The sequence below is a fragment of the Triturus cristatus genome, chromosome 8 (genome assembly GCF_964204655.1).
Source record: "Triturus cristatus chromosome 8, aTriCri1.1, whole genome shotgun sequence".
In the NCBI taxonomy this organism is placed as follows: domain Eukaryota; kingdom Metazoa; phylum Chordata; class Amphibia; order Caudata; family Salamandridae; genus Triturus; species Triturus cristatus.
Window position 1 is genome coordinate 1095203264 of NC_140591.1, and position 15183 is coordinate 1095218446.

A 15183-nucleotide genomic window follows, 5' to 3' on the forward strand; every position below is an offset into this window, starting at 1 on the left:
AAAGGCCTTTAGTTTTCGTCGGTACTGTTCCCGTTCGATATCGACTAGTTTATTTACTACTTTAGAACCTTCTTCCAGCCTTTCGGATCCGTTTGGTCCGAACATCGAACTTACATCGACGATGGAATCGAGGACTCCATTCAAACGGTGTCCTTTATGCCACGCAAAATACCCACACATCGACGTCCACCCGGTATGCAACAAATGTCTCTCACCGGATCACGATGAGTCGAAATGTATGGCCTGTGCTCGATTCCGATCGAAGAAGACTCTCCGGAATCGACGGGCGGCGAGATTAGAAGCGCAGCAATCGGCACCTGCCCCGGCCAACATCTTCAGCACCAAAGACGAGGACGCCAAGAGCGTGGAAGAAGTAAACTCCAGCCCCGCTTCCGAACACGATTCCCAATCGGAAGACGACGATGAGGTGCTTTTTCAAAGGGAAGAAGTCATCGACGAGGTAGGAGACTACGATGAGGCCTTTGGGGCCGAAGAAGATAGCTCTAGCGAGGAGCCAGGCCCACCCGTCGATACGGAGGCCGTCAAAGAGCGTCATTATAAGGCTCAGGTCGAGGGATCGCCTCCGGGCCTTACCCGAGATCAGTCTCAAAGTTCTTCGGCCCCGCCTTTAGGCCCGGCCTCGAACATCCCGCATGAGCCATTATTAACGAAAACGACTGGATTCACTTCAGCGAAACCGAAACCAATCGTCGCACCAGATCCACCGAAACCAAAAGTGAAACTGGCTGTAATCGGCTCGAAGCCCTCCACTCCTTCGACGCCAGCAAAGGCCGTCGGCCCCGAGCGCAGTAAAAGGGATTTCGGCGCCGAACTCACTGCAGCGGATATCGGTACCGACCCGAAGAAAAAGGCCCTCGGTCCCCCCAAAGCGCCTCGGCCTCTGGCACCGAAGCCGTCGGCCCCGACCACCAAAGTCAAAATGGCCGCCCCATCTGCGGCGACGTCGAAGACAGCGGCACACGCCAAGTCGTCGACTCCAACGACCGTCGATACCTCTCTTCGGATCGATGACCCCATGGCTCCAAAGCAGTCGACGCCTACAACCACGGTGCCGACCGGTTCCAAAGAGCCTTCCGCGTTCTCCGTGCAACAAGTCGCGGCGTCGTTGCAACGCATCAGGAAGCGGGCAGCCCTCCGATCCATGTCGGGCCCCGACCAACATCACTTTTGGCTTGCCGCCGTCCACGGCGCCGAAGATTGTTCGAGATCCGAACACGTGTCCGCCAGACACAGTCCCCATCTACTGGACACACCGATTCTGAGCCTTCACAGCCACAATTCATCGACGCAAACTCTGGTAAACTGATGCTCCGCAAGCGGAAAATCACGCCAGAGAGGGGATTGGACTCATACAGAATACCTCTCAAGCACAAATTGCCAGCGGGGTCGGAACCAGTTCTTCATGAACGCTTACAACCCTCCTATCAGGATCCCCAGTCCTTTTCTCCTACGCCTTCAGAGACAGACGCAGTGGAGGACTATATGGGAGATGATACCACCTACCCTGGGGATGTCGATCCTGATGAGCATCTGCAAGACCCAGATCAGGCATGGGATGACCCTACAGACCAGGGTACCGCGCCAGATACCCATGACACGCAGCTTTACAGCTCCAAGACATCTCCTACAGAGGACACTGCTGCCTTCAATGCCCTCATAGAACGGGCTGCTGCCAATCATGGAGTAGAACTCCATTCTGTCACTGTCGAAGAAGACTTCTTAGTGGACACTTTCGCCTCTTCCGAAAGAACTGTCAAGACTCTGCCCATGTTGAAAGGAGTTCTCAAACCTGCAAAGGACATTTTTAAGGAAACGACCAGGGCACGGGTGCTAAAGCCCAGGATTGAAAAAAAATACAAGCCTGCACCCGGAGACCCTACGTACATTAGGGGTCAGTTACCTCTGGACTCCATGGTAGTTGCTAACGCTCGCAAACAAGCCCATTCGCAGACAACAGGTGATGCTCCTCCCCCAGACAAGGAGTCCAAAGTGCTGGAGACATCGGGCAAAAGGATTGCAGCGCACGCAGCAAACATCTGGCGCATTGCCAACACACAGGCACTCCTGGCCCGTTATGATCGTTCCCACTACGACACGCTAGAATCACTACTCCAACATTTGCCAGATGAATACAAAGAGGCAGCGGAGCTCCTCATCAGAGAGGGACAACTCCTTACCAATGCATCCATCAAGTGCGCCCTGGATGCTGCCGACACAGCGGCAAGGGCAATCAACACCAGCGTCATGTTGAGACGACACGCATGGATGAGAATCTCAGGCTTCAAGCCGGAGATTCAAAACAATATCTTAAATCAGCCAGTCAACCCCGACTACTTATTCGGCCCTGAAGTTGACACTACCCTCGAGAAAATTAAAAAGGACACGGACACTGCGAAATCAATGGGGGCTCTGCAGACGCAGCAGTTTCGTAGTGGCTCCTGTCGTCGTCCCGGGAATAGAGGAGCAGCTAGAGGCCAGGGGTCACAGCAGCAATACACTAAAGGGGGCACACAGAGTACCTACGATAAAACCAACAGAGGTGGATATCGTGGCTCCAGCACCAAGGGCACGTGGTTACGGCAACACCAGGTCCTCACCCAAAAACAAACAGTGACGCCCTCTCCCTTCCCCCCGCCCACATAACACCTGTCGGGGGGAGACTCCAGCGGTTCCTGTCCACGTGGAAAACCATCACCACAGACAGGTGGGTCAGGGACATTATCCAGCACGGTTACTGTCTCGAATTAACCTCCACTCCACCCAACATACCGCCAAAGCACCGTCCTATGTCCGTAGAGCACTTAGCATTATTGCAGCAGGAAGTGCTAAGTATGCTGCAAAAAAGGTGCAATAGGGGTCGTGCCCGTCAACCAGCAGGGGGCAAGGGTGTACTCTCTGTACTTCTTAATCCCAAAAAAGGACGGGTCACTCAGACCTATACTAGACCTGAGACCCCTCAACCACTACATTCTCTCAGAGCATTTCCATATGCTCACCCTACAGCAGGTTCTCCTGCTGCTCAGTCAGGGAGACTTCCTAGCAACACTGGACCTAAAAGATGCGTATTTCCACATACCCATACACCCTTCACACAGGAAATATCTCAGGTTCATTATTCAGGGGCATCACTACCAGTTCAAAGTTCTCCCCTTCGGAGTAACAACAGCACCCAGGGTCTTTACCAAGTGCCTAGCAACAGTGGCGGCACATCTGCGAAGACAAAACATTCACGTCTTCCCTTACCTGGACGACTGGCTTGTTCAGGCAAAGTCAGCCCAGCAATGCGCCAGCCACATGTCCCTCACCATTCACCTTCTTCACAGTCTGGGATTCTCACTAAATTACCCAAAATCACATCTCCAACCCGCACACGTACAACAGTACCTGGGCGCCACCATAAACACTTTGGCAGCCACAGCTCAGCCAAATTTAGTGAGGATCAACAGCATGCAACTGCTGATCTCAAAGTTCAAACCTCAACACTCCCTTCCTGCGCGAGTGTTCATGCAGTTGATAGGCATGATGGCCTCCTGCATTTTCATAGTCCCGCACGCGAGACTACATATGCGCCCGCTTCAGGAGTGCTTAGCACGTCAATGGAATCAGGCTCACAGAAAATTAAAAGACCTAGTGTTGGTGAGCGGTCGGGCATACAACTCTCTGCATTGGTGGAATCCACAAAACCTTTGCAAGGGCCGACCGTTCCAAGAGCCTGTTCCACAAATAATACTGACAGCGGACGCCTCTCTCCAGGGTTGGGGAGCTCATGCACTCACTTATACAGTGCAGGGACTATGGACAACGCAACAAAAGAAGATGCACATCAACGTTCTGGAACTGATGGCAATCTTCCTAGCCATGAAGGCATTCAAAGTACACTTGTGCAACAAAGTCGTGTTGATCCGGACGGACAACATGACTGCCATGTACTACATACAGAAGCAGGGAGGAACACACTCTCCACAGTTGTTTCATCTGGCTCAGAGCATGTGGAAGTGGGCCATTCAGAGGAACATATTCCTCATGGCGGAATACCTCCCCGGCAAAGACAACCAGATGGCGGATCTGCTCAGCAGACACAGCCACCAGATGCTCGAGTGGGAGCTACATCCGTCAGTTCTCCAACCGTACTTCCAACAGTGGGATCATCCAGAGATAGACCTATTCGCCACAAACGAAAACGCTAAATGCCGAAGCTTTGCCGCCAGGTTCGCACATCCACAGTCACAAGGCAATGCGATATGGATGAACTGGTCCGGCAGATTTGCGTACGCTTTTCCCCCAGCGCCATTAATACCGCTAGTGGCACGCAAACTGCGACAACACTCACTGACACTCATCCTAGTTGCTCCCACATGGGCGCGCCAACCATGGTACACCACCTTTCTAGAACTTTCCGTGGTGCCGCATCAAAGGCTGCGGATCAAACCCGCGCTTTTGACGCAGAACCATGGCGAGATTCAGCACCCAGATCCGCAGCAGCTGAACCTGGCAATCTGGCTCCTGAAGTCTTAGAGTTTGGCTACCTAAACCTGCCACCTGACTGTATGGATATCATCAAGGAGGCCAGGAGACCCACTACCAGAGCTTGCTATGCAGCTAAATGGAAGAGGTTTGTCATTTATTGTAACAACAATGACATTAACCCGCTGGACGCATCCATTCAAAACATCATCTGTTACCTCTTACACCTATACCGATGCAATCTGGCATACACCTCCATACGTGTCCATTTAACCGCAATAGCAGCCTATCTCCAAAACAGGCAGCACCTCTCTTTATTCAGAGTGCCTGCCATCAAAGCCTTCTTGGAGGGACTCAAACGAGTAATTCCCCCAAGACACCCACCAGCACCGGTGTGGAACCTCAATTTGGTCCTCACCAGACTGATGGGTCCTCCCTTCGAACCTCTCCATTCATGTGAGATTCAAGTCCTCACCTGGAAAGTTGCTTTCGTAGTGGCAATCACTTCATTAAGAAGAGTTAGTGAACTCCAGGCACTAACCATTCAAGAGCCATTCATACAGGTTCACGCAAACAGGGTTGTACTACGTACCAACCCCAAATTCATGCCCAAGGTGATATCGCAGTTCCACATGAATCAAACTATTGAACTGCCTGTTTTCTTTCAAAATCCACAGAATGTCGCAGAGAGAATGCTCCATACACTAGATGTAAAGAGAGCCCTCATGTACTATATAGACAGAACTAAGGTCTTTAGGAAGACAAAACAACTTTTCATTGCCTTTTCTCCACAACACAAGGGCAACGCCATTTCCAAAGCAGGTATAGCCAGATGGATCGTTAAATGTATTCAAATTTGCTATCAGAAAGCTAAACGCACATTAACGATTCCCCCACGAGCCCACTCAACACGAAAGTTAGGGGCGTCCATGGCTTTCCTGGGAAACATTCCTTTACAGGAAATATGTAGAGCAGCCACATGGTCCACTATACATACATTTACCAAACACTACTGTGTAGATGTACACTCAAAACAGCAGGCAGCTGTAGGACAGGCTGTTCTCAAAACTCTTTTTCAGACTGCTGCAGCTGGCACGGGTAGCCGCCGCTAATAGGAGGTACTGCTATGTATTCTATGCACAGATATGAATTCAGCAGCCCACATGCCTCGAACTGAATATGCTACTTACCAGTATGCATCTGTTCTTGGCATGTAGGGCTGCTGACATTCATATCTCCCACCCTCCTCCCCGGCGCCTGTAGCAGCTGCAGCTCTCAGAATTACTGTATAGCATGGTCATCACTTACTGTATCTACTCCATCACTGCCACAATGGCGAAAAACAATCTGAGGATGGAGAGGATGCCCATGCGCACTGTGGTCCAGGGGAGGAGTCGCCTATCTCGTGATACTTCGAAGACTCTTCCAGGACAACAACATGCAAACATCCGGACCCAACACTAGGCGGCGATCTATGCACAGATTTGAATGTCAGCAGCCCTACATGCCAAGAACAGATGCATACTGGTAAGTAGCATATTCAATACAGCTGTTATGGCACTTAAACTTAAAGTGCCATTACGTTTGGGGATTATACTTCCGGAATCCCCCCGCATTACTCTGCAGGGCAATTAACGTATCTTCATATTTTTGGCGTCTTTTATGTCCTTCACGGCCTAAGGAATGCATGGCTGCAGTGTAGAGCCGAATGCCAAGGTTAAGTATGGTTTTGGCTCGTAGGGTGTTGGTCCACTTGACCGTAGCTTTCAAACCTGGTGTAACTGGAATAAGACACACATTGTCAAGCAACTATTTTCAGGTTAAGTGGCTGTCTACTTGGATGTAAAATTGTTGTGACTTTTCTACGTGTGTGCAGAGTATAAAATGTAGTGCTCTGCACTTCAGAAATTTCAGCACTGAGAGCAAGGTTATAGGCATGCAGGAATGCATTAGCGCTTCTGGGCAATGCCAATTTCTCGAGGTAGTCCATGTCTTTATCCCGTGTGCGAAATGTTTGTAAATAATGTTTAACAGTGCTAAAAACTGTACTTCTGCGGTATGTATTAGGCCAGTTGGAGCCGAGGAGAGAGAGGTGTTGGTAGCTGAGAGGCACAGTCAGTTCAAGCGCCCACCCATTTGCCCGTCTCACCATTCTCCATAAGTGGCAGCGGCCACTGGGTTCACGTCACAACTCTAAGACCTGTGGAAACTGTGCGTCAATGAACCGAAGACCATCAGAAAACGCAAGGTGAAACTCTGCGTCACCAAGTACAAGAAGATCCAGTGCCAGGACCGCTTCAAGTCCCGTTCCCAGAGTTGACAATCTCAAGGCCAGTCTTCACGCTGCAAATCCTCAAGTAAGCATAAGAAACACAAGAAGTCAAAGCGGAGTTCCGCTCCTTTGTGCCATTCCCACTCCTCTGATGAAGCACATGGGTGGTGCCAATGTTCCTGCACTGAAAGTCTACCTAATTTGGACCAGATTCTGCAGCTGGTTCCGGCCCAACCCAAGTTTCCAGAACCTCACCACACCAGATAGAAGAGTTTCGATTAACTATGTTTCGGCTCTTTAGATTTCTACCAACTACTTCTGGTGCGCCACTAGGCACTATGGAACCGAGAGACCAACTATTACCGCCGGCAGATTAATCCTCCGCACCAGCTGGTCCCTCTGAGCCTCTTCCAACCCCGGCTCCATTACCAACGCGGCTCCGGTGCCAGTCATACTCCGGGCCAGAGTATGTCTGCACTCACCAGGCAGACAACGCCCTTTACATTCTCTTTTTGGAACAAACTGATAATTATGACCAGGGTTCACTATGCTAATGACAACTGGTATGAAGACTTGCAAGGTGCTAGTGGGCTAGACACTTCCCCGGAGTCCGACCTTTTCTAACCCTCCCCATCCCCTCGCCCCCTGCCACAGAAGAATCTGCGTCTTGTACCATGGTTTAGAGTAGGGTGGCAGAAGTCATTGACCTCCACCTCCCCTCTGTGTAGGTGAAAACAAGTGTTCTGACGGAAGACCTGCAGCTTGACCAGACTGCTTCTGAACCCTACCTTTTAATGAGGACTTGGCAGAAACATTACTGAGGGTTTGGGTTAGGCCTTTTACTAGCCCTCCTTTAAACCGGCAAATTTCCAGATGCCATCGCCCTACTTCAGGCGATCCAGCTTTTTTGTTTGAGCACCCTTCTGAGAGCCTTGTGGTGCCTTTCTCCTCCAGCCAAACTAACCCCAACAATTTTCCTACCACACCCTCTAACAGGAAATCAAAGCAATGGGAGACATTCGGTAAACACCTCTTTTCAGCAGCAAGTTTGTCCCTGTGATCCATTAATGCCTCCTTTTTGCTGGGTACTATATTCATGCCCTCTGGGACTTGGGTGCACAAGGCCTACCAGGTGTTCCTGAAGACCTTCACCCTGTTCTGTCACAGGCCATTCAGGATGTTTGTGACGTGTTCAAGTTTTTTTTTTAAACATATTTTATTGAGTTTCTCATTTTTCATTTACAACATTATGCACTGTACAGCTTGCCCCGTTTTTTAATACTTGACCATTACACATGCGTCCGCTGCAGTACTCCCCTGCAGCCTCCATACATATGTCATCCTACTGCAGCTTTCGAGTCCAGTGTTTAAGGAGCTAGGTAAGCATGTACATTTTTAGGATTCACATTTCCACCATAATGTATCTAACTGTCCCAAACTCCCCAACGTGTTCAAGTTAACAACTCATTGTGGCTTGGACACTAGACTCCATCGAACAGGCTAATGGCACCAATGTTGCCATTCATCGCCGTGCGTGGCTATGATCAACTGGGTTCTTGGGCAATGTCCTGTCCTCCTTGAAGGACATGATGTTCAATGCGACTCACTTTTGGGGGACAAGGTTGATTCTGCCATGGAACGTTTCAAGGGCTACCTTCATTGTTTTATTATTTATTCTCTCTCGCCTGGCAAGGCCTTGCTTTCGACACAGTTACGAGTTATCTTTCAGCCCTCTTGGCCCTCCTAATGTTGCTTGATCAGCCGTCTTTGTTTAAATCACCAGTTGCAATGAGATTTCTGAAAGGGCTACACCACCTTTCGCCCTTTTCTGTTGGTGATGCTCCAATGGGACCTCAGTCTTGTTCTTAATGTGTACTCCATTTGAGCCACTCCACAGCTGTCCTTTGCTGTTTCTTACCATTAAAACTTTGTTCCTGTTTGCCATCACCTCTGCGTGGTGTGTGAGTGAGCTTCAGGGTCTCTGTGTTCATCCCCCGTACACCAGCTTCTTCCCAGAGAAGCTGGTTCTGCGAACAAGAGCCTCATTTCTACCTAAAGTTGCAACACTGTTCCATGGCGGTCAAACCATCATCCTACTGGCATTCTATGCTCCGCCTCACCCCTGTAAGGAACAGGAGAGACTCCATCGCTTTGACCCCAAAAGAGCGCTCAGTTTCTACATCAATCGTACAAAAGACCAATGGGTGAACGATCAGCTTTGAATGGGAATCGCCAGAGCGAAAAATGGCAAGACTGTGCAGAATTGTGCCACCTGGCACTTGAACATGCTCTGCATTAACATCTGATACTCCTGTGCAAAGAAGCTGCCTCCAGAATGCATGCAGATTCCCTGTACTAGACAACTGCCAGGTACCTAGGTGGGTGTCCCTCCTTTACGTTCACAAAGCACTATTGCCTGGATACTCCGGTTCGCCGAGATGGGCATTTTTCCTGCAGCACTTTCTGGTTTGAGTCCATTCACAGACCCAGCTCCATAAAGGTACTGCTTTGGTATACATTCAGAAGATAGGATTGAAATCTTTATCAGAAGAACATGTTACTTACCTTTGGTAACTCGCTTTCTGGTAGAGACTATCTAGCAACAGATTCCTCACCAATCCGTCCCATTCTGTCATTGCTCTCTCCCTATTAATAAGAACCCAAGTCTAGGGCTCTGCACACTGATGTATCAGTTTGCTTTTGTAGCTCCGCGTGTGGAGCCATGGACCGCCTCATAAGCAACTGACAGCGAGTGGGAATCGTGCTTCTAAAGGCCCCACATGCCACTTCCGGAACGACGTCGGTGCAGAGCCGCACAGTGCCACCTTCTGACGTGCAGGGCTACTACGAAAAAGTTTACGGATCCAGTCTGTTGCCAAGGAAATATTCAGAAGGTGAGGAATCTGCGACTAGTGAGTGTTACTAAAGGTAAGTAGCTTGTTCTTCTAAGCCATTGCTGGATATCCCCTTCTTCCCCCATTTTTGCCCATATCCACAAGGAAACAGGGTGTGGGGACTTCGAAAGGAAGGGCCGCAAAGCAGGTCTCTGGATTGTCAGGAGGTGTTGCAAGGCAGCTAGCCATAGCCTAGAACGAACAGTACAGAAGCCAAGGGTAAAATGAGGTAGACAATTGGGAATGGGGGGTGGTCTCTTCTTGTGACAAACATTTTGTCAATCATTGTGTCTATCACAGTTTATTAGTCCATTTGTTTACCGGTGCAGACATAAATGAGATGACTGGACGAGCACTGTCATACAGTAGAATAAATACTGTGTGCAGGCCTGGAGAGGGTTACCTGAAAGGTAGGGAAAGCCTGTGGCAGTACTTGGAAGGTCCTCTTTAAAAGAGTCTCTGCCTGAGTAAGACAGGACTGCCCCTTCCAGATTTGGTCCTTAATGGTAAGAACATTTAGTATTTATTCATTATTCACTTATGTCATTGCTTTTCGCTTTTCACTACTCCCTGTAGCCACCCCAAACTTGTCACACTAATGACATGAATCTTTATTTTTCTGTTTGAATCTTGCTGATTTGTATTACTCCTTCCAGGTGGAGGTAAGGTCTGGTGAAGAAGATGAAGAGATCCTGTTCAAAGAGCGAGCAAAGCTGTACAGGTGGGACAGAGATGTTGGCCAATGGAAGGAGCGTGGTGTAGGGGAAATAAAAATTCTTTATCATCAAGAAAACCAATATTACCGTGTTCTGATGAGAAGAGACCAAGTACTGAAAGTGTGTGCAAACCATGTTATCTCCAAGTCAATGGACATCCAGCCTTTAAGTACATCAAATAATGCTTTAGTTTGGACAGCCATGGATTATTCTGGTAAGTCCAAATTACATCTGTCTTTTATTTTAGGTAGTGTTCCTGTGCGTGGGCTGTGTATGTGTGTGTGTGCTGTGTTCTTTTTTGGGTTGGGTGTGTGGGTGAGCATTTACATTTGTTCATATTGTATACATCTATCTCTAACCACTGGAAAAGGTTTATTCCTCATGGGTTCCTCATCATATGACCACCAGCATGTTTTATGGGAATCCAGCAGGATCCTTCAACACTTGTAAAATCTTTAAAAGTCTGAGCTTTACTCAGATAGTGTTATAAAGGCAAACACAATCATAAACCATTTTCAATGTTTAAATCTAAGCCTTAGCACAGACTGCACAACAAATAAATTGTTAACCTTTTAACGTTTTCATCCCTGTCCCCCACAATTTCCTTCCCCTGAAGAAAATCTCAGTTCCGTTTTTCAGCTCAGTAAGAGAGTATCCCATTGTAGTTTGACACTGTTTTTGGACCTTGATTGTTATAAACTGTTATTTGGGGGTGGAGTGGCAGATTCTGCATTGGTAGCAGTCCGCTTTTATTTTTAACTGGTATCATTTCTTTCTTGGAGATACTCGTTATATGTAGAATCTAGGTGTGCATTCCCTACCCCCATTTTTGGCAGAAAACACACTCAGTGCTTTCAGAGTTCAGTTTGTTGGTGGTTAGTTGCCCAGCCTCCAACATCTCTGCATCTGCTGTGCTATTCACCCAGATGTGACCTTTGGCACTGACTTTACAAACAGGCACAAGACCGGCTTCTGCAGTGCTTTCATCACAGCTCATGTTGGAGGACTGTCCTTTGAAGTCAATGCATCTGGTCCTGAGAAATTAAACAATGAGATGTTCTGAATCATAAGTCCTGCAGCCAACAAATACTCCTCAAGCTCCACAGCTAGTGGACAGTCTCCGAGATGTCAACTGAACCAAAACTTTACCTTCATGTGTATTGTATGATTTCATGCATGATACTTAGACTGCCTAGGAAATCAACATAGTGAATACATTCTTTGGTAAAAGGAAAGTAAAATACAGCTATAAGCATACTCCTACGATTCTTTGTATGGTGCTGATGCAGACTGGTTATTCTACCTCAACAGGAAGGGACTCTTCATGGGAGTTCTAATACGAGGTTCAAAGTCCTTTGAATCCTGGCATCACAGAAAGATCAACCAAACCTTCTCATTCAGAAGGTGTTAATTCTCTTGTGGAGCTATCCAGGAAGACTACAGAAGTATTAATGTTTGCAAATTGGCATGAATTTATTATCAAACAATACATGTATTCACATTACAGAGTTAGGTTGCTGAACATACTCTTACAAGGTTTACCATATTGGTAATGCAAATGTTCTTGTTGCCACCTACACTCAATCTTGTCCACAAAAGCTGTAATGGAAATCCAAAGCTGCTTCAGAAGACTGCTAGTTTTTTAGGCTCATACGCCCAAACCACCCTTACCCCGTTCCTTCAATTCTCTAGAGTTCCATTCTTCAGGCAAAGCCAAAGGCAACATCTCTCCACCTGATAAGAGTAAAAGGATCAATGCAGTAGATACGTGTAAGGGCAGCCAGACACTGGCACATAACCTGTTCTGGGCTGAAGTGGTTCCAGTAATGGAGCTTCTATCTCTAATCAGTGACTTGACCCACCCTCCCACCCCTACACTTGTATTTCCAGTTTTTGGCCACCCTCTAAGTGAACAAGTAAATTACCTCTGGTATTTTCTTTCTGGTATATACTCACCATCTAACCACAGATTCATTTCCTTTGGAATATGCCCAGGCACCAGACTGGACCTGGAAGATTTAAACATCATTCTTCCCACGTGCTGGTAGGTAGCATCATGCATCTCTGCACCAACTTCCTTTCACCACGGCAGTGACGAACAGAGCTGCATATAAGCCTCACCCCTGCATGCCGATGTCGAACCCTTGGACATGGAGCCTGCCAGTAATCAACTATACTAGTTTGCAGATTCCTAAATTGGGACCTTTTTAAATTAGAAAAGAAACCATTCTCCGCAAGAGGGAGTGCTGTGAGGAATCTGCAGTTAGAGTATCCACCAGAGAGAGAATTGCCAAAGGGGAGTAACTTGTTATTCTGAAGCACACTTCTAACTGGAGATTTCCCACCTTTAGAATTGATACCAAAGCAGTATCTCCAAAGGTGGTATGTCTGTGGAATGACCCAGATCAGAAAGTCCTGCAGGATGGATTAGGCGAAATGCCCATACCTTCAGACAGGGCTCTCTAAGCAGTAGTGCTTTGTGAACATGCAGTCGCTTTCCATCTAAAAAGGTCTCTGTTTAGGAATCTGCACACTGGTTCTTCCAGTTCACTGATGGGGTCTGCATCTAAGTGCACAGACCGGTTTATAAAAAGTAACTGATGTCAGCAAGCATGGGAGACGCTTATATGCTACTCACCTCCATAGCCGAAAAGAGTTGGCACATGGCCTATGACGCCATCTACCAGTACTCAGGAGTATAGGTTTTTGAGTTTCAGGCCTGAAGATATTCTGCCGTTTGATGGAGTATCCACTAGAAAGAGCATTACCAAAGGTAAGTAACTTCTTCTGCGAGTAAAAAGCCTTTCCATTTCACTTTTATTTGTCCACTATGTAAAGTACTTGCATCTATAGGGTTTTTTGATCACCTTATTGTTCTAGTAGCAGAGACTAAACGTTATTCTTACCTAAACTGCTGTTTTCCTCCACTGTATATATTAGAATATTCATTATGTTGAAGAGGTAAGCAATCTAATATATTTTTATTTTGGCTTTATTTAGAAGGTGAAGGAAAAGTGGAACAACTTGCAGTTAGATTCAAAACTCAGGAAATGACCGATGCCTTCAAGAAGCGATTTGAAGAATGTCAACACAACTTACCAGATATTGAACACGCGTCTTAATCATAAAATAATTTGGGTACCACGGCCTACTATTATGCATTTTACATGTTGGCTTTCAGGTGATAATCACACGATAGTGATTAACGTCGTACTCTCCTAGAGCTAAGAGGAGCCCGAAGATTTGATGGCTTTAAACTCTGTTCCTAACAGATGAGACAATATGGAACTTCACTGTACTCCTTCTGCTAGGTTTTGCTGTGATCAGTATGGTCAGAGTTTGGTGATTGTACTGGTACTAAGTCACATTCGAGTCCTTCATTGTGCTGTCACATCAGTGTTGGAGTGATAAAACTGAACAGGAAGCAGTGCAATTTAAAGCCAGTCACGATGTTCCACAGAGAAGATTCCCAGTTATTGATCATCAGGAACAAGCACATTTTGATCTTATATTAAGTTACTGTGTTTGATTTTCCTACTTGTCATGAGTAATCAAGTACCTGTGTAATTGATTTTTCTAGACTCTTCCTTGCCTAAGCTGAGCCCTAGTGTTTTCAATACAAAGTCACGTTTTAAAACTTGTAATGTAAATAAAGTTGAATAAAACACATATATGAGAAAGCAACCTTTTATTGGTTACTTGTTTATCCTTGAATTTAATATGTTTGTGTTTAAGTTTTAGCAAGGTTTTAGGTCTCCTCTAACAGACCACGTTTAGCCGTCTGTGGGAGAAAGCCTCTTGTGAACCATACCAAAAGCTTAAAATGTGCCAAGAGCTCACCCATTTCGTTTTTTTAGTTGGATATCTTGTCACTAACTTGCTTGCTTCATAGTTTATGGCTTGCTTTTCTGCTTTTTCTTGCGTTTGTCCCTCCCCTGAGAAAAGAGCCATGCTGATTCATAATTTCTGGCAGAGAGAGAGGGCAGTTAATGTCAAAATGGCAGCATTGCTTCAGAAGAGAAAGGAATTCAAAGGGTGGCGCAAAGCATTCAAAATTCTAATTAAACCAAAAAGATTCAGGGGAGAAGACAGTCAGACGAATTAGCTACATCTTCTTCACCTAGGGAAGAGCCTGAAGAAGTTTTCCTTGGTAATTACGTAGACATACCCATAGAAAAGAGTACCCAGGATGAGGAAATTTTGAAAGATGTGAAGACTGACTCTCCATAAGACGAGGTTGATTCATACCCATTCAGGCCTTTCCCTCCAGAAAATATTACCCTATACAGCACATTGCAGCTGATACATATGAGTTAAGGCTAAAGGAAGGGCAGTCAGAATCTGCTTTCTTCTGGAAACACTGCTGCCAGCACAAAATTATACTAAATATAGCACAGGACCTCTGGAAGCGAGGATGCCAAATAAACATTTTGAAAATGGCACTGCATCTTCCAGGGGAACAAAATATAGAGGCAGAAGACCAAGCAGGCAGACCTTAAGTTGATTTCCCAGTAGGTCCCACTGAGTGGTAGGTCCCCGGTTGGACTAGAAGTCTTAATGTATCAGACTATTATTTTTCTTTACCCCACTTGTTGTTGTTGGGCTGCTTAAGCAGCGGATTAGTGTTTCACTAGGCCATGCTCATCAAACGCAAACCTGTCTGAGTTGGTCCACGCCTAGAGACAGAAGCTTTACCTCTTTCCTTTGCGTACCTACTACACTTAGGGGCATATGTGCAAGAAAATGTCAGAGCGTGAGCTGAGCCAAAGTTTGCAGAGCCACGCTCCCACATTTCCAAAATGCAGGGATGCGCCGT

The 15183-nt window shown here is 46.9% G+C and overlaps 1 protein-coding gene across 1 annotated transcript in view; it reads left to right on the plus strand.

Annotated features, from left to right (window-relative positions):
- The window catches only part of RGPD4 (RANBP2 like and GRIP domain containing 4), a 795990-nt gene extending 781939 nt beyond the window's left edge, over nt 1-14051 (plus strand). Inside the window, exons 27-28 of the mRNA XM_085622637.1 lie at nt 10308-10581; nt 13368-14051. Of these exons, the coding sequence (XP_085478763.1) occupies nt 10308-10581; nt 13368-13489 (396 nt within the window). The 3' untranslated portion in view covers nt 13490-14051. The remainder of the gene's footprint in view (nt 1-10307; nt 10582-13367) is intronic.
- Nucleotides 14052-15183: the final 1132 nt, after the last annotated feature.